The sequence below is a fragment of the Euleptes europaea genome, chromosome 9 (assembly GCF_029931775.1).
Source record: "Euleptes europaea isolate rEulEur1 chromosome 9, rEulEur1.hap1, whole genome shotgun sequence".
Taxonomy (NCBI): domain Eukaryota; kingdom Metazoa; phylum Chordata; class Lepidosauria; order Squamata; family Sphaerodactylidae; genus Euleptes; species Euleptes europaea.
Window position 1 is genome coordinate 7,122,302 of NC_079320.1, and position 27,960 is coordinate 7,150,261.

Genomic DNA, 27,960 nt, shown 5'->3' on the forward strand with positions numbered 1-27,960 from the left:
TGCATAGAATGGGGGGGAAGTATACTTGCTCTGAAGTTTGCATATAGTACTGTGCTCATGTGCCTCACATAAACAATGGAAGATCCATTGTATGTTTTAACATTTGTAGCCCACTCTCTGCTCCGGGCTCAGGTTGGAGAACGGCACCATACAGGTATACACCACCGAAGAGAAGATCAACGTGCATGTATCACAGTCAGATTGGATTTGCGGCGAAACATCTCCTGCACACTTGGTAGAAGGATTTGTGTGTTTGGTACAAAGCCTTTTATATTTTTCCTGGCTCCTTTCCCCCCCAGTCCTTTAGGATGTTCATCAGTCATTGTGGATATGGGAATTTGACCTTTCCTGGAATTTTTCATCACATTAAGCAGCAGTAGAACAGAAATTTGAACGGATGCTGGGAAATTATAATAATTCAACAACTGAGCAGGGGATGGGTTTGGCTTGAAAGATTGTGCAATAGAACAGCTGATATGCCTGGAACTAACATTGCTAACATGGCAGTCTCTTGATTCAGGAAATCATACCTTATTAGACATACACATCTGGCCAATTGAATGTTTACATCTGCACAACTGTGCATATTGATAAAAATTGTTTTTATGTGAAAATATGTTTTTTGGGGGGTTATGAATACATGCATCATAGCAGACACCATCTTAGAAAAGGCATTTGCCTTCTGTGCCTCTTCTAAGATGGCATCTACCAACCATGGCTTTCACATTCTAACCACAGAGATAGAGACTACAGTCTAAGGCAGGGGTGTCAAAATCATTTGTTACGAGGGCCAGATATGACAAAATGTCACTTGGTTGGACCGGGCCATGCCTCACCAGCCCAGATCAAGAGTGGGGAGGTGGCTGCCATGGTTGGTTTGTGGGCTGGATAAGAGTTCTCAAGGGGCCAGATTTGGCCCCTGGGCCTTATGTTTGACACCCCTAGTCTAAGGCAATTTATGCATGGGAGCTTTTGCCTTGGATTTGCGAGTTTCTAAATGCACATTTTTCCAATCTGAGTTCTCAGAACTCTGCATGGGGGCTTATTTTTTGGGTTTTGGGAATTCTGATAGGGAAAAATGTGCATCTAGAGAGCGGCAAATTCAAGGCAAACTCTCCCATGCTTAAATGGCCTAAATCTCCAGTAGCCACTGTTTGCCATGTCATTTTTTTTCCCTACAGGAGCCAAACGGTTATCATTATGACTCTGTCATTAAAAAACATCACATGTAGTTTGCATTGGAAGTTCAAGTAGAAAAAACTGTTCAGTTTTAGACAGGAAGTGTCACTAAGGGCAACAGTGGAGTATGACTTGCTAGTCTTTTCCTATCTCCCTGGTTCTAAGTGGTTCTGTAAATGTCACAGTTGCTAAAATGGAGAGACCGTGGGATGGAACAATGCTTTAATGGATTCAGAAGGCAAGCAACATGCTTGTAAGGAGGCACAGCTTAGGTCTTTAAAAGCTCATTCCTGAGCCTGGGGGCCGAATGGGCTTAGGAAATGTCCTGCCCCCTATGCCGGCATCCATGCCACTTGTGCTGTGCAAAGTGGCATGGACGTTGGTGTAGTGCCACTTGCAGCAGCGCCCCAGGACTGGCGCAGCTGCACTGCCCTTGGACACCGTTTTTGCCTCCCTCCAGTGTTCTGTCGATGCAAGTGCTCGCACCAATGTCCTGGGAAGCATTCCTGGGGCGTTGTGGAGTGCAGGGCCGCTGGTAGGCTGCCTCCTAACCCCCTCCAGCCCGGGAACATCCCCCTCCGAATCAGCGTTGCTGTGCCAGGTTTTTCTTGGTGCAGCCTCGCTGCTCTCTATGGGGGAAAAGCCCCATTTTTGATCTTTTACATTTAAAAAAGACTTTTTTTAGCCTTTTGGCAGCCGGGGAACCTCTTTGGAGGTACCGTGCAGCACCTCGGCTAAATTGTCCCTGGTCGCCACAAAGCTCAGAATGAGCTGCCCATGTTAAAGGAAGTCTGAGGTGAGTAAAAGGAGGTCTGGAAGTCTGAGGTCTCAAAAAGCAGTGTTTCCGAAGCAGTGTACCCCTGGTCACCCGGTGTTAGGGACAAATCAGCAGCAGAAGGTACTCTCTCTGCCCAGCTTTTAAGGTTCCGCAGACCTCTGGACAGCCACGGTTGGAAACAAATTCTACACTGTATGGAACTTAGTCCAACAAAGTGTTGCAGTGAACTTTAAGGGAACCGATGCATTGATCTAAAGGCCAATTTGCTCAGTGACTGAAAGGATTTGGGGTTTTTCCAGCTGATGAAAACAACCTGGATTTTATATTTAGGTCTGCATGCCAACTAGTGAATCCAGAACCAGATGTTCAATTTTTACACCTTTCTAAAGAAATCTCAAAGTCTCTGAAGACTTACAAAACTATATCACATCCCCATGTAATGGGATGAGCAGTGCTGTTGGATGGATCCGTATGTGAGTCTGTCAGTTTGTTTAAGCCTATTGGAGATTACCATTGGAAAACAGATAGCATGCAGCCCCTAGTAAATAGCAGATGGTGTGTGTGTGTGTGTGTGGCCATGATGGTATTGCTTGCTTTCATATGTTAAAGGTCAGTTAACTGATATGCTGTTTTGAGAGTATACCCTTTTTAACATAGTCATCATATAATCATCAATATATCTAATTCTCAATGTGGCCAAATCTATGGACACTTAAATCTGGAGATTGGGGCCATGAACAGACAAGACAAATGTGAGAAAAGTTAACCTAGGTCAATCTTTCTCAAACTTTAAATAGCCAAGGTAAACACAATTTTTAGAAACAAATGAAGAGATCAGCTGGGGGCCTGCAAGGAAATCATAGAAAGGCAGGGACAAATAATATATGTGACTGGTCCAAGGTCACCCAGTGAGCACCATGGGAGAGAGGAGATTTAAATCTGGGTCTCCCAGATCCTATCTTAAACTCTAAGCACAACATCACATTGGCTTTCGTGGGATGGCTGCCGTTGAATAGTAGCAAGCAGCCAGGCCTGGGTGAGATGTGCAACTCAAGTGGTAGTAAGTTGCCCAGTGGTTGTTGCTTGGCCTTTCCCCAATGAGTTCTCCATTAAAGGCAAAACAGCCCTGGGGGTGTGAAAACACCTTTTACTGACAGAAACAAAGGCTTGAAGACTGGCAATACTGTTGGGGTTGCCAAGCAACAGCCACTGAATGCCTTCATTTCTCACAGCTATAGGCAGCCCTTCTATCATTTTTTTGGGGGGGGGCGTTAGCTACACCTTTTTAAGATTTCATATTTTTCTGCAAAGCTGGGACTATTCTCAGGTTTGTCTTGACTGTTCATAGCTCCAACCTCCGGATTTAAGTATCTACAGATTTGACCACATTGAGAATTAGATATATTGATAAATATATGATGGTGTTAAAAAGGGTATATCCTTAAAACAGCATATCAGTTATATCTATGGTTGCCAACCTCCAGGTGGAGGCTGGAGATCTGGGATTACAAATTATCTTCAGAATATAGAGATCAGTTCCCCTGGAGAAAATGGCTACTTTGGAGGATGGACTCTATGGCATTATACCTTGATGAGCTCCCTCCCTTTCCAAATCCCAACCTCCCCAGGCACCACCCTAGGATTGCCAGGTCCCCCCCAGGCCACTATTGGGTGATGGGGGGGATAGAGTTGCCACATTCAGGTTGGGAAACCCTTGGAGATTTGGGGATAGATCCTGGGGAGGACATGGACCTCAGTGGGGTACAGTGGGATAGAGTTCACCCTCCAAAGCATCCATTTTCTCCTTGGGAACTGATCTCTGTAGTTTGGAGATGAGATGTTAGTCCGGGGCACCCCCAGGTCCCACCTGGAGGCTGGCACCCCTACTCCACCCCCAAATCTCCAGGTATTTCCCAAGCAGGAGTTGGCAGCCCTAGTTATATCTGAGCTCATCAGGTGTCCTTTGTGTTTCTGAATTAGGGCAAATAATGTAGAAAATAAGAATTATTTATTAAGAATAAGAATTAAGAATTTATTAAAAACCTTTGTGGGGCAGATGGAGCAGCAATAAATCAATCAGAACATTATGTAGGCCTTACTGAAGAAAACACATCTGCTTCGGTAAACGGTATGGTGTGTTGTTTGTTTTTGTTTTTGAAAAACAACAACTCGATTCTTCAAAAAAATAGCAGTTGTGACATTCTTCTTATGGCATGTCATGCCAACTTGTGACTTCAAATTGCCCTTGTTGTGCATGTTTTATCTGCCATGCACAATGGGGCACCTGCATTCTGCTGAATGAGATGTTTAATAAATAACTTCCCAGCCATTTCTGTAGTTGTCAAGCCATTTCAGATTGGAATAATATTTTAGACTTCCCTATCCGAGCATTGCAACCAGACTTCCAGAGGAAACGAAGAGGGGGTTTGTCGGTTTTGCAAATTTGGCTTTGACAGGACCCAAATGCAATTGCCCTGTTGCATATAATGGTGGTCTGAAAAGTGAACTAATGAGTGAGTTGAGTAAGTTAGTGCACCTGTTGTTCAGTTTAGGCATCTGTCCGATTACCATGTCTGCAGGGTGTGGGGTAACCAAGTTGCTTCCACCAATGCTTTGAGTCAGAGTTCTGTGAAATCAAGATCCTGACCCAGTTGGGGGGGGGGGGGAGATTGCCTGTCAAGATGGAGAAGAACCACTTTTAGGTTCTCCAGTAACTTGTGACCACTTTGAATTATGATGTTTAAATTTAGCTAGGAGAATTCCAGTCCTTTAAAAAACCCAGAAATATCTTAAGAACATAAGAAATGCCATGCTGGATCAGACCAAGGCCCATCAAGTCCAGCCATCTGGTCACACAGTGGCCAACCAGGTGCCTCTAGGAAGCCCACAAACAAGACGACTGTAGCAGCATTGTCCTGCCTGTGTTCCACAGCACCTAATATATTCAGCATGCTCCTCTGATCCTGGAGAGAATAGATATGCATCATGACTAGTAGCCATTTTGACTAGTAGCCATGGATAGCGCTCTCCTCCATGAACATGTCCACTCCCCTCTTAAAGCCTTCCAAGTTGACAGCCATCACATCATCCTGGGGCAGGTAGTGCCACAATTTCATGTTGAGATATCATGGAAGCTTATATAGAACAGAATTCAAGTCGAGTAGCACCTTAAAGACCAACATTTTCTAGGATATAAACTTTTGTGAGTCAAAGCTCACTGGTATCTGATGAAGTGAGCTTTCATTCATGGAACTTTATACCCTAGAAAATGGTGCTGGTTTTTAAGGTGCTACTGGATTCAAATTTTGTTCTACTACTACAGATTAACATGGTTTATGCACCTGAAAATAAGCTTAAATAGTCCACCTAGCATTGGGTCAGGCAGACCAAAGCAAGAGTCCTGGTAGCTAGAAAATTTGGTCCAGGGCTTATGGAGGTATCATTGTAAATGTTCTGGAAGATAGGAATGGCTGAAATCAAGGTCTGAGGAAAACCAGACGTACCTGAGTTATGGGATATTGCTTATTTTTGTTCTTGGGTTAGCCAGTCCATCACCTGTCTTATGTACGTCCTGTTCCTAGTGGTTCTTGGTACCCCTTCCTACAGTATCTCACTTGTATATCATAGGAAAATACACATTTTGCAGAGTTGATGCTAATTATATTAGAGTTGACTAGAACCAGCATGGTGTAGTGGTTCAGAGCAGTGGTTCAGAGCAGTGGACTCTGATCTGGAGAACCAGGTTTGATTCCCCACTCCGCTGCATGAGCGGTGGAGGCTAATCTGCTGAACTAGGTTGGTTTCCGATTCCTCCACATGAGCAGTGGAGGCTAAACTGGTGAACTGGATTTGTTTCTCCGCTCCTACACATGAAGCCGGCTGGGTGACCTTGAGCTAGTCCCAGCTCTCTTACGAGCTCTGTTAGCCCCACCTACCTCACAAAGTTTCTGTTGTAGGGAGGGGAGAGGAAGGTGATTGTAAGTTGGTTTGATTCTTCCTTAAGTGGTAGAGAAAGTTTGCATATAAAAGCCAACTCTTATTATTATTATTATTTCTGATCAATGTGGCACCACCCACGTTTGGTTTATATGCCACCAGTTCCAACCATAAGGGAAAATGGCTGTCCAGATTGAGTGACTGCCAATGGCCACCAGTAGCATGAGGAAAGTCTGTGCTGGTACTGGGAGGGTGAGAGGCAAAGGCTAGAACACTCCTTGCAGAGGTGGCCCATAGTCTATCAACTGAGAGCTGTATCGGGTGCGTTTTTGTTGTTTGACATCTAAGGAGAGGGAAAATAGAAGTTAGCGAAAGGAGCAAGTGAAAGGGATGAAAATCACAACAAGCAGACTTTAGTCAGCCATATTCATGCTCAAGATCTTTGGTCATATGAGCTCAATAATAAAGGAAAATCAACCATATGCAGTCAGAAAGTATTTTGTGTCTCTGTGTGATTCCATTCATGTGTACAGGATAGTTAGGAGAAACACATTAGAAAACCTGGTTGTACTCTTCAGCTTGTAGCAATCCCTGTGGCCACTGCAAATTGCTAAAAGGCTGCAGCAATTGCAGAAAGAGTCACTGGAAAAGACCGTCATGCTAGGAAAAGTTGAGGGCAGCAGGAAAAGAGGAAGACCCAACAAGAGATGGATTGACTCAATAAAGGAAGCCACAGCCTTCAATTTGCAAGATATGAGCAAGGCTGTCAAAGATAGGACATTTTGGAGGACTTTCATTCATAGGGTCGCCATGAGTCGGAAGCGACTTGACGGCACTTAACACACACACACACAATTGCAGAAATAGTGAGAAAATGTACAGGCCATGACATCTGACTCTCCATATCATGTGGGTAGCCATATGATATGGAGCTGTGGCTCAGCAGTAGAGCATCTGCTTGGCATGGAGAAGGTCCCAGGTTCAATCCCCGGCATCTCCAGTTAAAAGTGATGTGAAAGACCTCTGCCTGAGACCCTGGAGAGCTGCTGCCAGTCTGAGTAGACAAGACTGACTTTGATGGACCAAGGGTCTGATTCAGTATAAGGCAGCTTCATGTGTTCCTGTGGTCAAGTGTAGGGGTATTGCTGTGGTCTTATGTTGTGTTAGCAGATTACAGCAGATGTGGAAGAAGCAAGGATGGCACTCATGGATTTGTTCTAGTAGGTAAATATGCTGATATTTCTATGGTGAACGGTACGTGCCCACAAACATCCAGGGTGAACTTAGAAAGAGGATATCAGCAACTACCAGTTCTGAGTGGGGGCTCTACAATTTCTGTTTCAATACCAGAACATATTTGCCTGAATTTTCAAACTCCAGGTTTAATTTGCATCCCGAAGATAAAGAAGAACGAAACCAAATAGGTCTCAGCTTTCATCACTGGTCTTCTTACTGTCTAAAGAGAAGGATGCTTATTTGCTGTCCTGAAACAAGTTAGGCTTTTTCTTCAGCTTTCTTCAGTGCAACAGTAACTCTTTGCAAGTAAACCATCTCCCCTACCCGTTTCAATTCTGTGTACCGCAGACACCATCTTTCACCACACATTTGTTTTCCTACCAAATCCTGTCCGTTCTTATAATGTTCAAGCTAAATAGTTCTTTCATGTGAAATCAGAGTACAACATATTGATTGGCTGCTTCAGTTATTTAGGTTCAAGATAACCTAAATTACGAATCCAGAGTTACAGTACTCTTCTTATAAATGCCAAATCTTGATATGTTTGTGATAATAGTCTTCTAATTAAAATTACTTGCATATTGAAGAGTTGTCCCCTACTTCGGCTTGATATTCAATAACATCTTCTTGTTGGTCTTTGTTAATTTGGTAATTCCTGTGTATTGTTCAGTGTGCTGTTCCCTCCATACTGAAATATACTGTATCTTCCAAATATTTTAGTTACTTCCTTTATTTGATGTTGGCTCCCATGCAGCCAACTTCTCTCTCTCTCTTTCTCTCCCCCCTTCCCCCCCTGCATTAAGTCTTACTCTCAACCCTTCTTATTACGTATCATGTCTTGACAAACATTGTTTCCAAAACTGAGGACCCCAGATCAGGTTGTCAACAGTGGCCTTATCAGTGCTAACTACCGCTGATGCTTGTTTAGATCTTTTTCCGATCCATTTGAAGCAGTGTACCGAATTTTTTTTCTTCCCTATAAACTAAGAAGGATCTTTGTTGCTGCTCGACATCTCTGTTAACTCCAACATTTTGCTAGGCTTTAAAACACAGAGGTGAGAAGAGAGTTTGAGGGCAAAGGAGAGAACTTGATTAAGGGAAATGGGGATAAACCCAAATGCCAGGGGTGGGTTGAGATGTTAAAATAGCACAGGACCAAGTAGGTTTGCCAGGTCCCTCTTTGCCACCGGCTGGAGGTTTTTTGGGGGATGGAGCCGGAGGAGGGCGGGGCGAGGGGAGGAAGTTCAATGCCATAGAGTCCAATGGCCATAGCGGCCATTTTCTCCAGGGGAACTGATCTCTATCTGCTGGAGATCAGTTGTAATAGCAGGAGAACTCCAGCTAGTACCTGGAGGTTGGCAAGCCTAGGACGAAGCCATGTGACAATCCCTGCACTGCTAATGCCACCTGTGCCAGTGGATTGGGTCTGGCCAGCAATGTTTATTTATTAATTAATTTATTTTATTTCTTTTCATTTCTGTCCCTCCCTCTCCAACCGAAGCCAGGCTCAGGACGGATAACAACATTAAAACCAGCAAACAAGCACAACAGACAACCCCTATTTCAGTAGGAAGATATGTTTTGAATCACCCCCAGTGGAACCGTTGACTACTGGCTGAGCCTGTAGTTCAAACCCTTTTGTAATATAATTGATACATCCCTTTGCCTTCAGTGGAAGTTCCATAAATTTGTTTTTGGTTTACTCTTACTGTTACTCTTCATGATAATTAAAATACATTTTAAAAAACACACACCCTATACTGTAAGAGTGCTAAATTCTATCTGGGATAGAGATAATGCAATAATTAAAATCCTATTAGGGAAAAATATAAATAGAGATGGATGCTAATGGGGACTTTCAAAGAGAAGATAATTATGTTATTCCAGATAATCCTACAGCTGTCGAGAGAGATTTGGCTACATTTCAAAAGACTCAGCAAGAGCTCCTTGGCCAATCCAGATATATACAGTATCCAAGTAACAAGAGTGAACATACATTGAAATAAAATCTATGGACAATATAAATATGAGCCAGATAAGAGTCAGATAAGGGGTGGAGCTTCTTGATTGTCCTTCAACCGACACACTCTATCATGGATGATATCAGAACAATCGCCATAGTATTCCCTATTACTATTGATGGGTGTGAAAGTTGGACAATGAAGAAAGCTGACTGGAAGAAAGTTGATTCCTTTGAAATGTGGTGTCGGAGGAGAGTTTTACGGATAGCGTGGATTCTCATTAAAGACAAATCAGAGGGTTCTAGATCAAATCAAGCCTGAACTCCCTCTGGAAGCTAAAATGATTTAACTGAGGCTATCATAGTTTGGTCAAATGGTGACAAGAGTCATTGGAAAAGACAATCACCCTAGGAAAAGTTGAAGGCAGCAGGAAAAGAGGAAGACCCAACATGAGATGTATTGACTTTATAAAGGAAGCCACGGCCCTCAGTTTGCAAGGCCTGAGTAAGACATTTTGGAGGACATTGATTTATAGGGTTGCCGTGAGATGGAAGCGACGGCACTTAACCCACACACTTGGGTTCTGTCCATAAAATGTATAGTGAAAGCAGCCTGAAGTGTGTAATACTACCATGCAATTTCAATATATTTTTTTAAGTTTGCAAACTTCCATTTATTAGGAACTATGCGTTTCTTAGGGAAAATATGCCTTCTTTCAAGTAATGTGGTCCTGAACTTGAGTGCTTCACTAAAAATAGTATCATAGAGTTGGAAGGGACCACCAGGGTCATCAAGTCCAACCCCCTGCACAATGCAGGAAATTCACAACTACTTCCCCCCACACCCCCAGTGACCCCTACTCCATGCCCAGAAGATGGCCAAGATGCTCTCCCTCTTATCATCTGCCTAAGGTCATAGAATCAGGATGGCTGACAGATGACCATCTAGCTTCTGCATAAGAACCTCCAGGGAAGGAGAGGTCACCACTTCCCGAGGAAGCCTGTTCCACTGAGGAGCCGCTGTTAGAAAATTCTTCCTAATGTTTAGATGGAAACTCTTGATTTATTTTCAACCCATTGGTTGTGGGATGACCTGCTGGGGCAACAGAAATCAACTCGGCACCATCCTCTATATGACAGCCCTTCGACTTAGCGCTTGCTAGTATTGAAGGTTCCACAAGAGTCCTGCTTATATCTAACACATGGGTAACCAACGTGAGCTAAGGGGTATAAAAACAGTGAGAAATTACACTTCCTGGTCAGCATGAAGGCCCGCCCGTGGATTTGGCTTCACCTTGCCTCTGTGGCAGTGCGCAGCTGCCTTTTTCCTGACACAACCCCACTCCGGCATTGGGAGGAGGACAAAGCCCACCTTTGTACTAAGGAATGTGTCCCATTATCTCATACTTTGGACTTACTTATGGCCTACTTGCCGCAAAGTCTGGCCACCTTTTGTTCCAGCATGTTCCCTTGACCGGTCACTTGCCACCGTCCTTCCATTCCCCGCCAGCCGGCAGTTACCCCCATTGATTCCCATGTAGGTCCCATAACTTAGCCTTCCAGCAAGCTGTCTTGAAGCTTGGCTTACCTGTGCTAAGGGAGCGAGACCAAGGAATAACTCCGCAGGGTTACTCATCACCACAGAGTCCCTGATTACTTTACTGAGCCTAGCTCTTTCAGCACACGTCCCCCCACACACACACACACCCCTCACCCCCAGTTCCCCCTTGACCCCCTCCCCCTGCGTTAGGGCACCATATTTCTCTCTCTCTCTCTCTCTCACTCTCTCTTTTCTGTATCTCTTGGAAATCAGACTGGAGTTCAGAGCACTTTCACTACCTTTTATGAGGTAGAGTGTGATGTCATAGATGGGGGCAGGGCTAGTCAACTTTCTACCCACCTACCCACCTGTGCTGAGGGAGCTACGCTTGCAAACGGAGGCGGTGACTCTTCCATGGTGAGTAACCTTGTTTCTGAACTGTATACATTGTCTGTACTAGCTTGAAGCGGTTTTGGGTCTTGGGGGGGAAGGAAGGTTGTGGGGAGAGGGGTTCTGGGTCGGAACAACCCCAAGAACGCAGACGTTGCCCACTGACTTTCCATCCTTGGTGAGTCACAAGCTAAACTCTAGCATAAAGCTGCCGGCAACTACAGAAAAGCTGCCCTCAGCGATTCTTGAGGGTAGATACAGAGGTTTACCATCTACAGAATGTTTATGCTTATATGGAGATGGGAATATCGAGTCTCTTGAGCATATCCTTTTTTTATTGTAAGAGCTATAGTCATATTAGGGAAACTGGGATTACCCTCATAATTTCGCACCATCCCGGTAAAAATAGAAGCACTTTTCTCTCAGTTATGCTAGAAGAAGAGAATCAAGAGATCATTTCCAAAGTTGCCCAATTGATCGAGGCACACATACACAAAAAAGTTTCCAAATTTGGATGGGTAGCCTATAAGACTAGGAAAACGGGTTAAGCCATATACAGGCTTATTAGGTATAATTTTTATGAAGATGTTGTATAAGTCTGTGGATTTATAATTTTTAAATGTTTCTTTTCTCAAAACTTTTTTGATACTGGAAGTCTGAATTATTACATGGATTTTATTCTACTGGTCTTAGACTGTATTAAATAAATTTATTTATGTAAACTACAGAAAAGCTATTTTGGCCATATCTTAGGGGAGGCTAGAGCAGGGGTCCCCAAGATGGTGCCTGTGGCTGCCGTGGCACTCTCTGACACCTTTTCAGGCGCCCGCCAGGTATTTTCAGGAAGTGGGTGGGGCCAGGTAAGGTTTTTGCCCAGCAAGATTTCTGATTGACTACTGGATTGGCTGTGCAGATTTTTTAAAAAATGTTGTTTGGCCAGCAGCTGCCACCACAGCACACGGATCTACACTGTGTTACTGAAATCAAGTTAATCATCTTGTGGCTGGCTCTGCCTCCTGAGGTCGCCATTTTGTGGCAGCCATTTTGTTGCTGCACCCACCACGCCTTGTCAGAATTCCAAATATGCCCACAGGCTCAAAGGTTTGGGGACTTCTGGGCTAAAGGATGGAGAGGCTATTAATACATTGTCCAGGAGAGCCAGTGTGGTGTCGTGGTTAAGAGCGGTGGTTTGGTGCGGTGGAGTCTGATCTGGAGAACCGGGTTTGATTCTCCACTCCTCCACGTGAGTGGCGGAGGCTAATCTGGTGAACTGGATTTGTTTCCCCACTCCCACACACGAAACCAGCTGGGTGACCTTGGGGTACTCACAGCTCTTTAGAGCTCTCTCAGCCCCACCTACCACACAGGGTGTCTGTTGTGTGGAGGGGAAGGGAAGGTGATTGTAAGCCGGTTTGATTCTTCCGTAAATGGTAGAGAAAGTCGGCATATAAAAAACCAACTCTGCTTCTTCTCCATTAAAGTGGTAGTGGTTGCATTAAAATGGTACTGGAACATTTTCTGTTCACAGCTGGGGGGAATTCATTAACACAGCTGAGTACTACATCTCTTCCCTCCTAGCTTCCAAAACCCAGGGATTTGTATCCCCAACCCAAAAGAGGATGTTCCCATAGTTTTCTAAAGAAAGGCAACGATCCATTCGCATCCCTGCATTAATTATTGTAATCATGATTATTGACATAACCAGAGGTGTATTTCTATTTCCAGGACAGACCCATGGTGCTCATCTCATGGGGAATTTGTTCTTTGCTGACGGGCTTGTCTCCCATAATATTTGACAGGTGTCGACTATTTCAGGCAAGGAAAGCTGTTGTGTGGGGAAAAAAAGACACTCCTAATGCAAAATATGAGTATCTGAATCCTCCTTAATTGGACTGCTTGGAAGATAATTGGCCTTTTTTCCCCTCTACAGTTTTTCATATTAGTTTTATTGCTGCTAGTAAAATTAATAATTTAATTTATATTTTTCTTGCCTCCCTTATCTATTTAAACATTTCTACCCCAGTTTCCTCCCCTCTGGGGACTCAAAACAGCCAATACAAAGAAACACAGCAATATAGACAACCAACCAACAACAGCAAAAAAATATGCAGTGCAAAGCCAACGATGTTTGCTTATTTTTAAAGAAAGAAATAGTGAAGTGTTTTATGGTCTCACCTTTTGAGGGAGGAGGAAAAAGAGTGTACTGCTCTAGAAGGACCAGCCACACATACTTGAAGGTTTTCTGCCATCCCTAATGGAATTCAAAGAGGAGAGCGGCTGTTAACTTAGAGCTGTCAGGTGCTGTCACTTCGAGGAGGGCAGGGAGCTGTTCCTGTTGGCAGCAGAGGAGAGGACTCACAATAATGGGTTTAAATTACGGGCAGAAATGTACCAGCTGGGTATTAGGGAAACATTTTTTTACAGTAAGAGTGTTTAACCGTGGAATCAGCTACCTAGGGAGGTGGTGAGCTCCCCCTCACTGGCAGTCTTGAAGTAGAGGCTGGACAAGCACTTGTCAGGGATGCTCCAGGTTGATCCTGCATTGAGCAGGGGGTGGGACTAGATGGCCTGTATGGCCTTTTCTATGACTTCTAGGGGACATTGGGGAATAATTAGAGATAGAGAAGGGATTCTTTTTGTGGCAGACCAATGAATACGGGTTTGACCGATCCCCAAAATATCTCCTCTGGAGTTTGCTTGTCTCTGATGAGAGGGCATGACAATTCAGTATTGTCATGTTTGCTGAAAAGCAATGGAACGTCTGCTTTTTGCTACTTGATGGTTAACAAGGCATTCCTTGGAATTCCAAAGACAGCATTGCATCTTGATCTACAACCTTTGTTAATGTGAAGAACTCCCAGTTAAGCCAGTTTGTTAAGTTTCTGGCCCCTTAGTAAGAGGAGTGGTTATGAGTCATATAGAAGAACTAGAAAGCATCCGTAAAGGAGACGTACAGGATTTGTGGGTAGGAGAGGATTTCTGTTTCATCAACGATGGTTCATGCTGACTTACTTCTGCTAGTCACTCTATAGGGTTGCCAACTCCAGGTTGGGAAATTCCTGGAAATTTTGGGTGTGAAGCTTGAGGAGGAGGAGGAGGAGAAGAGTTGATTTTATATGCCGACTTCCTCTACCACTTAAGGCAGAATCAAACCCGCATTTACCCTACCCTTTTCCTTTATAATAAAATTAAAATTAAAAAGAAAATTTACAATCACCTTCCCTCCCCCTCCCCACAACAGACAACCTTTGAGGTAAGTGGGGCTGAGAGAGTTCTAAGAGAGCTGTGACTATCCCAAGGTCACCCAGCTGGCTTCATGTGTAGGTGAGGGGAAACCAATCCAGTTCACCAGATCAGCATCTGCTGCTCATGTGGAGGAGTGGGGAGGAAGAATCAGATCAGAAATGCCAACCAAGAATCAGGAGAAGGGAAGGTGATTGTAAGCCGGTTTGAGCCTTCCTTAAGTAGAGAAAGTGACATATAAAAACCAACTCTTCTTCTTCTTCTTCCTTTAAGCTTCAGCTGCAGGAATGTGTGTATGAGAAGGGGAGATCTCCTGGCCTTTCGGGTTGTTTGTCACAGACCTTGCATTATTTAAGCTCAATTCATGTTTCAAACAGCATACAAAGCTTGCGGTTTTTATGTCCCCGGGTTCTTCTATTACCGCCGGATCCCTCCTTATATCCCTCAGCATGTTTAGAACGACAAAGCAGACAGCAAACATTTTGCTTTGCTTTATTTTAATTTTTACTCCAATTCTGCCTCCTGGGTACCCCTTAAAGCTGTCAAGATATCAAGGCTTACACGCGGAAAGGCCGAGAAGTGTCATGCGAGAATTTTCGCCTCTAGGGCTGGTAGAAAGCTTGCTCCTCTCGTTTACTGAAATTTCATTACCGCTTTGCTTGGGGTCTTGTCTTCTGTTATGTGGGGAGTAAAAAGTGGCTGTGCCTACATATTTGTGTCAGAGGTCAGCGGTTATGGCCCATTTTACTAGTGAGGGTGATGTACTGTTGCCCCCTATTATTAGACGGCTCCAAAGAACAAGGTTATCGGAGAAGGCTGCTCTCCGTTGGGATTCCAGGCTATGGCCGGTATGAATTGTTGACTTGTATATGTTAGGCAGGGGGGGAAAGGGCGGCAGCTCAGTGGTGGAGCATCTGCTTGGCATGCAGATGGTCCCAGGTTCAATCCCCAGCATCTCCAGTTAAAAGGACCAGGCAGCAGGTGATATGAAAGACCTCAGTGGCTCAGTGGGAGAGCATCTGCTTGCCATGCAGAAGGTCCCAGGTTCAGTCCCTGGCATCTCCATTTAAAAAGTACCAGGCAGTAGATGATGGGAAAGACCTCAGTGGCTCCATGGGAGACCATCTGCTTGGGAAGCAGAAGGTCCCAGGTTCAATCCACATCTAGAAGGACCAGGTAGTAGGTGATGTGAAAGAGCTAAGCCTGGAGAACCACTGCCAGTCAGAGTATACAATACTGACTTTGATGGACCAATGGTCTGATTCAGTAGAAGACAGCTTCATGTGAGAGTTCCATTCAGGGGAGGGGCCGGGCTTAGTGTTGGAGCATCTGCTTGGCATGCAGCAGGTCCCAGATTAAATCTCTAGCATCTCCAGCTAAAAGGACCACGTAGCAGGTTATGTTGAAGACCTCCACCTGTGATTCTGGAGGGCCACTGCCAGTCAGAGTAGACAATACTGACTTTGATGGACCAATGGTCTGATCCAATAGAAGACAGCTTCATGTGAGACTTCCATTCAGGGGAGTTCACTCCTTTCCCCAAACTCCATCCTCCCCAGGCTCCACCCCCAAATCTCCAATCCAGAACAGACAACCCTAGTCATTGGTCTTAGCAGCTAGGAGGCCTGATCTAGTCAGAAACAGATCATATTTGCCTTCCTCCTTGGGATGTCAACTGCACAGGAGCCAGACCAGACAAGTAAGTTGACTGGAATGAAGGAAGTCTACAGCAAACCTAACCCTAATTTAGAAGAGTCACATGACTTGCTCAGGCCTGCAATCTTTTCTGATCTAGAGTCACTCCTTAAAACATAAGAACATAATAAAGGCCATGCTGGATCAGACCAAGGCCCATCAAGTCCAGCAGTCTGTTCACACAGTGGCCAACCAGGTGCCTCCACGAAGCCCACAAACAAGACAACTGCAGCAGCACCATCCTGCCTGTGTTCCACAGCACCTAATATAAAAGAAGAAGATGAAGAGTTGGTTTTATATGCCGACTTCCTCTACCTTTTAAGGAGAATCAAGCCATCTTACAATGACCTTCCCATCCCCTTCCCACAACAGACACCCTGTGAGGTAGGTGGAGCTGAGAGAGTTCTGAGAGAACTATAACTAGCACAAGGTCACCCAACTGGCTTCGTGTGGAGGAGTGGGAAAACCAACCTGGTTCACCAGATTAGCATCCGCCGCTCATGTGGAGGAGTGGGGAATCAAATCCGGTTCTCCAGATTAGAGCCCACCGCTCCAAACCACCACTCTTAACCACTTTACCACTCTGGCTCTAATAGGCATGCTCCTCTGATCCTGGAGAGAATAGGTATGAATCATGACTAGTATCCATTTTGCCTAGTAGCCATGAATAGCCCTCTCCTCCATGGACATGTCCACTCCCCTCTGAAAGCCTTCCAAGCAAGAACATGGATCCCCAAACATTGTCAAGCCTGCGTGCCCTTTTTGGAATTCTGTCACAAGTTGATGGGTGCAATTACAAAAGGGCTGCATCTTCCCCACATGTGGGAAATTCACATTGTTTCACACTGAATGTGCATCTTTGGGGGAGGATGTTGCAACGTGACAGGCATATTTCAGACAGGATAGATACAGAGGGAAAACCTGTTTCAGCTAAAGCAAAAGTGCCTATTCTTTATCCCAGAAAAATACACTCAACAACTTTGCTAAGAGAGCATGGTGTAGTGGTTAGGAGTAATGGACTCTAATCTGGAGAACCGGGTTTAATTTCCCACTCCTCCAACTGAGCAGCGGATTCTGATCTGGAGAACCAGGTATGATTCCCTCCTCCTCCACATGAGCGGCGGACTCTAATCTGGTGAACCGGGTTGGTTTCCCCACTCCTCCTCATGAATCCTGCTGGGTGACCTTGGGCTAATCACAGCTCTCTCTGACCTCTGTCAGCCGCACCTACCTCACAAGGTGCCTGTTGTGGGGAAGGGAAGGGAAAGCGATTGTAAGCCGCTTTGAAACTCCTTAAAGGCAGAGAAAATCTGCATATAAAAACCAACTCTTCTTCGTCTAAAAAAAAGAGCGATACAATCTCGGGATGTTCCCCCCCCCCTCCCTCCAATAAGCCAATGCTGAAGAAAGAATCAAGCTTCCAAGTTTCGTGGAGACACTAGGGGTATTTTAGCATTGCATTTAAAAAAAAAAAAAAACTTTAAAGTTATGTTTTCCCAGCTACTTTCATTATCTAAAACAGTATCACTATCCATTTTCCATCGTTGCAGCCTCCCTGCCAGCTGTCAAAAACTCTGCGGTCTCCTCTTCTTGACAGTCAGATGCCTTTTGGAATCTTTCCCACTCTTAGGGAAAGTGAAAACGGAACCCGCAATTGTCAGGATCCATTCTCCTTTCCCTTCCACCTTGCAGATTTTGTGACAGATGCGTGGAAGGAAAGACGGTGTCGAGCGGGTCTCTGTCATGCTGGAAGGCGGCCAGGGCCTAAGAGGGAGGCTCGTATCGGAAAAGCGGGACGCCGCCGCTCGCCTCGCGCATTTCCATTTCAAGTGCTGGGAGTTGTGCTCCCGTTGCGGCCTGTCAGAGGAATAAATGTTAACAATCGGGGAAGAGAGTCCCTAGCACGATGCCCGTGGGTGCTGTGGTGCCTGCCAACACCTTTCCTGGTGCCAACCAACCGTTTTTAGAAAGTGGGTTGGGTGTGGGGGGGGGGGCTCTTGCTCAGCAGGACTTCTGATTGGTCACTGGAGGTCAGATTGGCTGTGCAGATTAAAATAATATTGTTTCTGTTGCAGCCTCCGCCACAGTGTTGCTTTTATTCTCTGTCAATTCTGTTTCCTGACTTAAAAAAAATTATCACTCTCGTCTCCCGCTCTTGGGTTTCCTTCACATGGTTGGCTCCTCCTCCTGTAGCAGCCATTTTGTATTCACTTGGGTTTCCTTTTCATGGTTGGCTCCTCCTCCTGTAGCAGCCATTTTGTATTCACTTGGGTTTCCTTCTCATGGTTGGCTCCTCCTCCTGTAGCAGCCATTTTGTATTCACTTGGGTTTCCTTCTCATGGTTGGCTCCGCCTCCTGCAGCAGCTATTTTGTAGTCACGTTAACCAACCTGCATCAGGATTTGCAAAGGTGCCCACAGGCTCAAAAAGGTTAGAGACCCCTAACACAGGCCACTTCCATAACATGGATTCTAGAACTGCATTGCTCTAGAAGGCCGTCTGAGCCTGGATTACTGCTAATGGATAACATCTCATGTGTATATAGCCGATCTTTTGACCCATCTCTGTGAGGAGGAGGAGGAGGAGGAGGAGGAGAGGAGGAGTTGGTTTTTATATGCTGACTTTCTCCACCACTTAAGGAAGAATCAAACTGGCTTACAGTCACCTTCCCTTCCCCTCCCCACAACAAACACCCTATGAGGTAGGTGGGGCAGAGAGAGTGTGACTAGCCCAAGGTCACCCAGCTGGCTTCATGTGTAGGAGTGGGGAAACAAATCCAGTTCACCAGACTAGAGTCTGCCACTCATGAAGAGGAGTGGGGAATCAAACCCGGTTCTCCAGATCAGAGTCCACCGCGCCAAACCACCGCTCTTAACCACCACACCACACTTGCTCTCAGCATCGGGGGGGGGGGGGAGAGACATAGACTTTGGCTCTGAGGAAAAAAATAGAAAGATGAAACTCTTCGGCCTGTTTTACGGCTGATGGCCGTTGGCATAGTTCCATGGAAATCCATATGGCTGATGGGCTTACTGTAATGTCTTTTCCCTGGTTGGATGCCACAAACAAGTTTGTTCCGATGAAGAGTGCATCAAAATGAATCTGGTGACACGGATTCTGACTTTGGAATATGATTTAGAGCAGGAAGAAGTTGTGAGTCACCTTCCCCCAAACCCCTTGAAATTGAATTTGACATGCTAAATCATGGTTCCCAACAGAACTGCAAGGAAGAGACGAATCTCCATGTTGCTACCCTCAGCCTTAATCCCTTAGGACCAAGTTACTGGTTACATGATCTTGGGGAAAGTAGCCCTGTGTAAGAAAAAGAAGAGTTGGTTTTCTCTACCTTTTTTAAAAGGAGAATCAAACCAGCTTACAATCTCCTTCCCTTCCTCTCCCCACAACAAATACCTTGTGAGGTAGGTGGAGCTGAGAGAGTTTGAAAAGAACTGTGATTAGCCCAAGGTCACCCAGCTGGCTTCATGTGTAGGAGTGGGGAAACCAACCTGGTTCACCAGATAAGAATCCACCACTCATGTGGAGGAGTGGGGAATCAAACCCGGTTCTCCAGATTAGAGTCCACCACTCTTAACCACTACACCACACTGGCTCTCAGTCTCATAACTGTTGAGAAAGAGTGATAGAACCTGTGGCAACCTAACCCCCTTCATCACTTATCTGTGCATGACTTCTCTTTTCAGCCATCACGTTTGATTGCACGTGAGGGTCATACATGCTACATGCAGCCCTCCTGATAGGTGTTGATTGCTGTTTTTTTCTGAAAAGGGCAATATGCATATCATAGAATCATAGAATCATAGAGTTGGAAAGGACCACCAGGGTCATCTAGCCAACCCACTGCACAATGCAGGAAATTCACAACTACCTCCCCCACACACACCCAGGGACCCCAATGACATTCATTCTGTATGTATGGTCACAGCGTCAGGAACGTAATGACTGAAAAGCGATTTTGTCCCTCCTGAATATGTTAAGAACATAAGAGTTCTGCTGGATCAGATCAGTGGTCCATCTAGCCCTGTATCCTGTCTCACACACTGGTCCACCAGTTCCTCTGGAGGTCCAACAACAGGCCATAGAGGCCAAGGCCTTCATGAGAACATCAGAAGAGCCCTGCTGGATCAGACCACTAGTCCATCTAGTCCCGCATCCTGTCTCACACAGTGGCCAACCAGTTGCTCATCAACATTACTGGACACATAAAGCTTCTGACTGGAGATGCTGGGGATTGAACCTGGGACCTTCCGCATGCCAAGCAGATGCTTTGCCACTGAGCCACGGCCACTCCCCTTATACTTGTCTTATACCGCGTCAGAACGTTGGTCTATCAAGATCAGTATTGTCTACTCAGACTGGCAGCAACTCTCCAGGGTCTTAGGTAGAGGTCTTTCACATCACGTACTGCCTGTTTCTTTTTAACTGGAGATGTCGGGGATTGAACCTGGGACCTTCTGTTTGCCATGCAGAAGTTCTACCACTGGGTGAGCCTGAGTTTTAATGTGGGAAAGGGTTAAAGAAAGAAAAATACGATTGTGTTTATTTTGGTCCAGTGCTGATATTCACCACTGTAGCCACATCTAATCTGTGGATCCAAATTCTAATGATTCCCCACACACACACACATTTTTACAGTTTGAGGATATTTTATGCCCTTACGTAGAGTAATTCACACAGCCGTTTTAACGATACAGATTTATATATCAGCTTTTCTGATTTGAAATTAATATAATTAGAATTACCTGTTAGGAGCAATTATCATATACTACAGACTCAGGTGGAACGATATCTATTCTTCAAGGACTCTCTTTTCAGTCAGATAATTCACAGGACTGAACTAAAATTTTAAGGCGTGTTAAATTATCTTTTATGATTGCATTTGTGCCTCATCCCCCCCCCCGTTATTATAAATTAAATATCTACTTATATTAAAAAGAGAGTTTCATGCATGCAAAATGAGATGCAATTTCATTTTTAAATTTTATTGTTTAAAAATTACATTGGCTGAAGCAATTAAATCATTCAGTTAAAGAAATAGATCTTTCTGAATGCAAATGTGTGTCTGATCTGTACTTGCTTTAGGTACATTTGAGATATTTGTGGGGTTACTTATTTGGTATTCTTCATTCAGGATTTTTTTTTTTTTGCTGTGTTTTTCCCCCACCCTGAACATAGTAGCCGATCGTTTCTAGGATATTAATCTTTGGTCTCAGAGATCCGAATAGTTCTTATGCTCAGCTGTCCATAGCTCCGTATGTCTGTCACATGCTAGCTACACTGATAGCATTGGCAAGATAACATTTGTAGGCCACATTAAAATTCAGAATTTGTTAAATACAACTAATTTTGCTTGAAAGTCCCACTGGTTTTCTTACTAATAATTGGAAAAATGCAAATGAGCGCAACTAATCAGTGGATTGGCCGGCTGTAGTACCCAGCTATCTACCTTAATGAATTAAAAATGCATCACATCCAGATATGTAAATTACTTCAAATGTGATGAGGTGGGGGGGGAAGGAAAGAAAGGGGGAAATAAATCCATTTCACTCCCTTCTTAAACCTGAATCCTATGCGAGACTCTTGAGTCATAGTGTATTCCAAAATGGGCAATTTGGATTTTGCTTCCCTTTAATTAGCAGAGATATTCAGCTACTTGTTGTGACGAAGTGGCAGATTTATTTATTTACTTACTTCATTTTTACACGGCCCTTCTGCCCCATGGGGATGCAGAGTGGTTAACATTGTTCTCCCCTACTCTGGTTCATCCTCACAACAACCCTTTGAGGTAGGTTAGGCTGAGGGTGCGCTTCTGGCCGAAGGTCACCCAACGAGCTTCCATGGCAGAGTGGGGATTCAAACCTGGTTATCCCAGATCATAGGACAGCACTCTAACAGTATACCATGCTGGATCTCAGATGGGAACAAGGTGGGGGAAATCCTTCAGAGGCAGACTGCATTATTCTGTGCAGGTCAACGTGGTAGTGGCAGGAAATCACATTCTTGAATTGTTCCCTTTTTTGAAAAAAAATGCAAGTAGAAAATCAAAACAGCATAAGAACATAAGAAAGGCCATGCTGGATCAGACCAAGGTTCATCAAGTCCAGCAGTCTATTCACACAGTGGCCAACCAGGGGCCTCTAGGAAGCCCACATACAAGACAACTGCAGCAACATTGTCCTGCCTAGTGTTCCACAGCACTTAATATAATAGGCCTGCTCCTCTGATCCTGGAGAAAATAGGTGTGCATCATGACTAGTATTCATTTTAGAACATAAGAAAAGCCATGCTGGATCAGACCGAGGCCCATCAAGTCCAGCAGTCTGTTCACACAGTGGCCAACCACTAGGAAGCCCACAAGCAAGACAACCGCAGCAGTGAACAACAAGATTTTGAAGGGATAAGCTTCTGAGAGTCAAAGTTTCTTTCATCAGATACCAGAGAACTGATCTTTGTAGTCTGGAGATCAGATATAATTCTGGGAGAACTCCAGGCCCTACCTGGAGGTTGAAGAAAAATAGAAAGCACTGATGGCTACTGGAAGCATCAATAATACTTTTTATCCCAATAATTCAGTCATATAAACCAAACAATATACAGTAGAACAGAAAGCAAAAAAAGTCCCGTAATGAATGTAAATTCCGCCGGGTAAGCTCTCCCGATCCGTTCAACTGAGGCGGCACTAGCGGCGTGAAGAGCCGCAGATGAGATAGGTTCCACAGGCAAAGTAGTTGCAGTTCGATGCAGGCTGTGTGTAGCCGAATGACCCGAGCCCGAGATGGGATTCCGGTATGTTCCTATTTTGCTGTTGCTTTATCCATCGGGCTTGTGATGGCATGAGAAAACAATATTTAACTCCAATGCCAGTGAATAATATCACATCTGTCATGGGGAAGGCTTGTAGCGTTCTTGACAGATGTGATATTATTCACTGGCATTGGAGTTAAATAGGAACATACCGGAATCCTATCTCGGGCTCGGGTCATTATAAAACATTCAAAAGAAAATTCCCCTAAAGAAAGGGCATTTTAGCCCCATTTTTTGTTGTATTCTACTTTAGACCAAGTCTCGGCTTGGAATTATTCGGCTACACACAGCCTGCATCGATATGCAACTACTTTGCCTGTGGAACCTATCTATACCCGGCGGAATTTACATTAATTACGGGACTTTTTTTGCTTTCTGTTCTACTGTATATTGTTTGGTTTATATGACTGAATTATTGGGATAAAAAATATTATTGATGCTTCCAGTAGCCGTCAGTGCTTGCTATTTTTCTTCAGCTTTCCTACCTGAAGGTTGGCAACCCTTTCCCCATTATCACCCTTCTCCTGATTCTAAGCATGGGAGGGATGCTTAAAGAGCATACACAGCCCTGGTTGACGGTCTGTGGTACCACACAACCTGTATCTGTCCATCATTGCAGGTGAAGACCAAGTTCCTACTAGCGTCATAAACCTGCATCTGAACTTCCCCACTTCAGACTATTGAAAGAGCTGAATTCTCCTCCATACACCCCCACCACCTGCATGCACATCTAGAAATCTAGTGTCTCAGGGAGAAGGCTAGGCTTAAACCCATCTGCCTGACATGCCACTTTTCTATCAACGGGATTGTTCTGAAATTGGCACAGGTTTCACTACCTCAATCAGAACTAATTTTCCTGGTTTGGGGGAGGGGGAGACAAGCTGAACATTGCAAAAGCCCTTTACTCCCTCCCTTCACCAAGAACCCATATCTGTTTTTCCTCCAGTCTGATGGTAGCTGTTTGTAAAGAGAATTGTCTTCTTTCCCGATGCAAGGCGTTATTTCTTTGCCATTACAGCTGTCATAACAGTGTAACAAAACCTTTTATTTCTCCCTGTATGCGAGTTTCCCTTCCTGCTTTGGAGTTATCATGTCATCTTGTTGCGACGCAGCTCCTCTTCTTTTTTCTGCCATCTCTAGTTGCGTTAATGTTCCCACCAGTCAATCCTGTTCTTGAAATCCAAATATAACAAGGGTTTCAACAGGTATGTGCGTGCGAGTCAAACACAGGTATGGCGACAGCCATTTAATTGACTCTTACTCGTCTTGTTTGCTGAATTTGGGAAGGTGCATTTCATTGGTCTGGTGGAAACACTCAAAAGTTCATCAGATTTTTCTCCTAAGGTGGATTTGGCTCATATTTTTATCGGCAGCTCAGTGCATCATAACTGGCTCTTCCCTTTTTGACCACACAGCAACCCTGTGTGGTATGTTAGGCTGAGGGAGAATAGCCTGTTCAAGGTCACCCAGTGAGTTTTGGCCCTACATGGGGGTTGAAACTTGGGTCTCCCCGGTCCTAGTTCATCACTGCCTTCACTACACTGCATGGACCATCTGGAGCCTCCAGAGGCATTGTCATCTGAGGGTTACCAGCATGGGTTTTGATCACATTATAAGAAGACAAGAGTCACTGGAGAAGACAATCATGATAGGAAAAGTTGAAGGCAGCAGGCAAAGAGGAAGACCCAACAAGAGATGGATTGACTCAATAAAGGAAGCCACGGCCCTCGATTTGCAAGATCTGAGCAAGGCAGTCAAAGATAGGACATTTTGGAGGACTTTCATTCATAGGGTCGCCATGAGTCGGAAGCAACTTGATGGCACTTAACACACACACAGCATGGGTTGCGTAAAGAGTGGTGGAAAGAGAAATGACTCTTAGACACTGTGAGACACAGGACCCTTTCAAACTGCCCTTGTGATCCATTTGATCAGACAGTTGCTAATGGGTTTTTTGTGTCATTGCAGACACAACCGTTTTGGCTCCCGGCTGCTAACGGATTTTTTCACCTTTTCAGACAAAGCTGCTTGTGTCCCACTGGCATCCCAGTGTTCAGCTGTTTTGTATGAAAACTGCTTTCTCCCATTTTCAGTTCTTCCTTGTGCTTCTGAATCGCTGCAATGTGCTGTTTTAAATCAGACATCCGAAAGGATCACTTTCCCCCCAGCTTTTCTAGAGGCACATTTTTTTTTAAATGTTCTAAAATTAATGCTATAGTGCTATAGCACTATAGCAACTTAATGCATCCGAATGCTGGTGATATAGCAATTCAGTGCTATATCCTCAGCATTTGGATGCACTGGATTACTAAAGTGCTATAGCACTATAGCACTAATCTTAGAATGTTGCTTTAAAAACCAAAAAAGAACATGCTGCAAAAAAAAGGCAGCAGGGGTGGGAAGCGCGGCACTGTTTGAAATTACCAGAGTGCTTCACAGCGCGTTAGAGAGGGCTCATAGATTGAAACAAGCTGTATGAAACCTTTACTTGGAATTGGGCCAACAACTCATAACATCTAGTTTAGAGGGGAAAATTCAGTGAAATCACTTTTCTGTGCTGATGCAAGCCTCAAATAGAAGAGAGAGAGGCAATTTCACCTGATTCGCGCTCCACTAACTCCTTCCGTGAATTCTTCCATTGACTCCAACCCTGTGTTCCAATGTGTGTCACCATAGCCTTCCTACATGGAACTTTATTTGCCACATTGCTGTCCACTCACTGAATTTAGAGAGATCCTCCCAAAGCTCCTCACAACCCACCTTGGTTTTCACCTTCCTGAATGATTTGAGATACTTTGTACAGGTAGGTTCAGATGTAGAATCCTCTGACTTGATCATGACCAAATCCAAATTACACCTTAAGGATTGAAGATCAGGTCTCCCAGAGTGTCACTGATGCTCAAAAAACATCTGTGGAGAGATATGGATCAGGTCCTTAATGATGAGATAAGGTGGGGAATAATCTGTCCATGCAATTTTCTCAAGAGCAGTTTCTTCCTCCTGTCTCTCTTCTGCAAGGGGGGGGGTATTTTTCTTGGAGAAATATCATGGGGAGACAAGAACTCTGCTTTTTCAATGGCTGGTCCCCCATCCAAAATCAGCCTTCTCCCCCTTCCTTTTGAGCATAAATCTCATGTTAAGAGAACCAGTCATGGATCCTCAGTGCCGTGTGTCTCTGAATAAGAATATGATATAAAAATAGCAATCACATGGGCAGTCCATATGGGGGTAGACCCACAGCGGCCATGAGCGATGGAGCCGCACCACCTCCTCAGAGAGAAAAAAGTTTTAAAAAATAACAATAAAGAAAAAGGGAGAGAGGTCCTATTGAAAGCAGCAAGGCTGCACTACCAAAAAAGGTGGCGTTGCCCCACTGCCGCTCAAGGGGCTGTGGAGGCTGCCTAAAGGCTGTTCAGAGACAGTCTACCTTTGAATGTCAGTTGCTGATGAGGAGCAATAATAAGGAGAGTCCGGTCTCCCTGCATCTGCTTGTGTGGCATTTGGGGCACCTGGCCAACCGCTGTAGGAAAGAGGATGCTAGACTAGATGGACTAGATGCGATCTAGCAATGCGCTTTGATGTTCTTAGGTGAAACAGTCTTACACAGCCCCATTTAAAAAAATCATTGGACTGTAACTCTGCGAGGGCAGAGATGAGCGAGGAGGATGATCAGGGGCCTGGAGACCAAGCCCTATGAGGAAAGGCTGAGGCAGTTGGGAATGTTTAGTCTAGAGAAGACGAGGTTGAGGGGGGACAGGATTGCTCTCTTTAAGCATTTGAAGGGCTGCCACTTAGAAGAGAGCAGGGAGCTGTTCCTGTTGGCCGCAGAGGACAAGACTCGCAATAACGAATTTAAATTGCGGGCAGAAAAGTACTGGCTGGATATTAGGGGAAAATGTTCATAGTAAGAGTTGTTTGACACTGGAATCCACTTTCTAGGGAGGTGGTGAGCTCCCCCTCACTTGCAGCCTTTAAGCAGAAGCTGAACAAGCACTTGTCAGGGATGCTCTAGACTGATCCTGCGTTCAGTAGGGGGTTGGACTAGATGGCCTGTATGGCCCCTTCCAACTCTATGATTCTATGATCAGGGGCCTAGAGACCAAGCCCTGTGAGGAAAGGCTGAGGGACTTGGGAATGTTCAGTCTGGAGAAGAGGAGGTTGAGAAGGGGAGATGATTGCTCTCTTTAAGTATTTGAAAGGCTGTCACTTAGAGGAGGGCAGGGAGCTGCTCCTGTTGGCAGCAGAAGATAGGATTCACAATAATAGGCATAAATTATGGGCTGGATGCTACAGAGACACTGTCTTTCAGTATTACTCCTCTGAAGATGCCTGCCACAGCTGCTGGTGAAACGTCAGGAAAGAAAATACCAAGACTACGGTCACACAGCCCTACAAGAACCTATGGGCTGGATATTAGGAAAACATTTTTTTACAGTATGAGTAGTTCAGCAGTGGAATCAGCTGCCTAGGGAAGTGGTGAGCTCCCCCTCACTGGCAGTCTTTAAGCAGAGGCTGGACAAACACTTGTCAGGGATGCTCTAGGCTGATCCTGCATTGAGCAGGGGTTGGACTGGATGACTTGGATGGCCCCTTCCAAGTCTATGAATCTATGATTCTTTTCTACCACTGAAGAAGTCCAGGGTTTGGGGAGACTCACTTCAGAAAGGTTGTGGACAGAATGGAATGGGTGCAGAGGAGAGCAAGGAGGATGATCAGGGGCCTGGAGACCCAGCCCTACGAGGAAAGGCTGAGGGAGTTGGGAACGTTTACTCTGGAGGAGAGGAGGTTGAGGGGGAACACGATTGCTGTCTTTAAGTATTTGAAGGGCTGACACTTGGAGAAGGGCAGGGAGCTGTTCCTGTTGGCCACAGAGGTTAAGACTCGCAATAACGGGTTTAAATTACAGGTGGAAAGGTACCGGCTGGACATTAGAAATAATTTTTTGACAGTGAGGGAAGTTCAGCAGTGGCATCAGCTGCCTAGGGAAGTGGTGAGCTCCCCCTTACTGGCTATCTTCAAGCAGAGGTTGGTTGACCCCTTGTCAGGGATGCTCCAGGCCCGTGTTGGCGAACCTATGGCACACATGCCTCAGCCGGCACACCGAGCCCTCTCTGTGGGCATGCGCGGACCCATCGCGTCTGCCTAGGGCTGTGCCATGTTGCCTGGTGAGGGCGCTGAGGGA

General features: G+C 45.0%; 1 protein-coding gene across 1 annotated transcript in view; it reads left to right on the top strand.

The window, feature by feature from the left end:
- CTNNA2 (catenin alpha 2) overlaps nucleotides 1–27,960 on the top strand; it is a 633,745-nt gene that overhangs the window by 602,666 nt on the left and 3,119 nt on the right. The window contains exon 18 of the mRNA XM_056855155.1: nucleotides 10,903–11,046. Within this exon, the coding sequence (XP_056711133.1) occupies nucleotides 10,903–11,046 (144 nt within the window). The remainder of the gene's footprint in view (nucleotides 1–10,902; nucleotides 11,047–27,960) is intronic.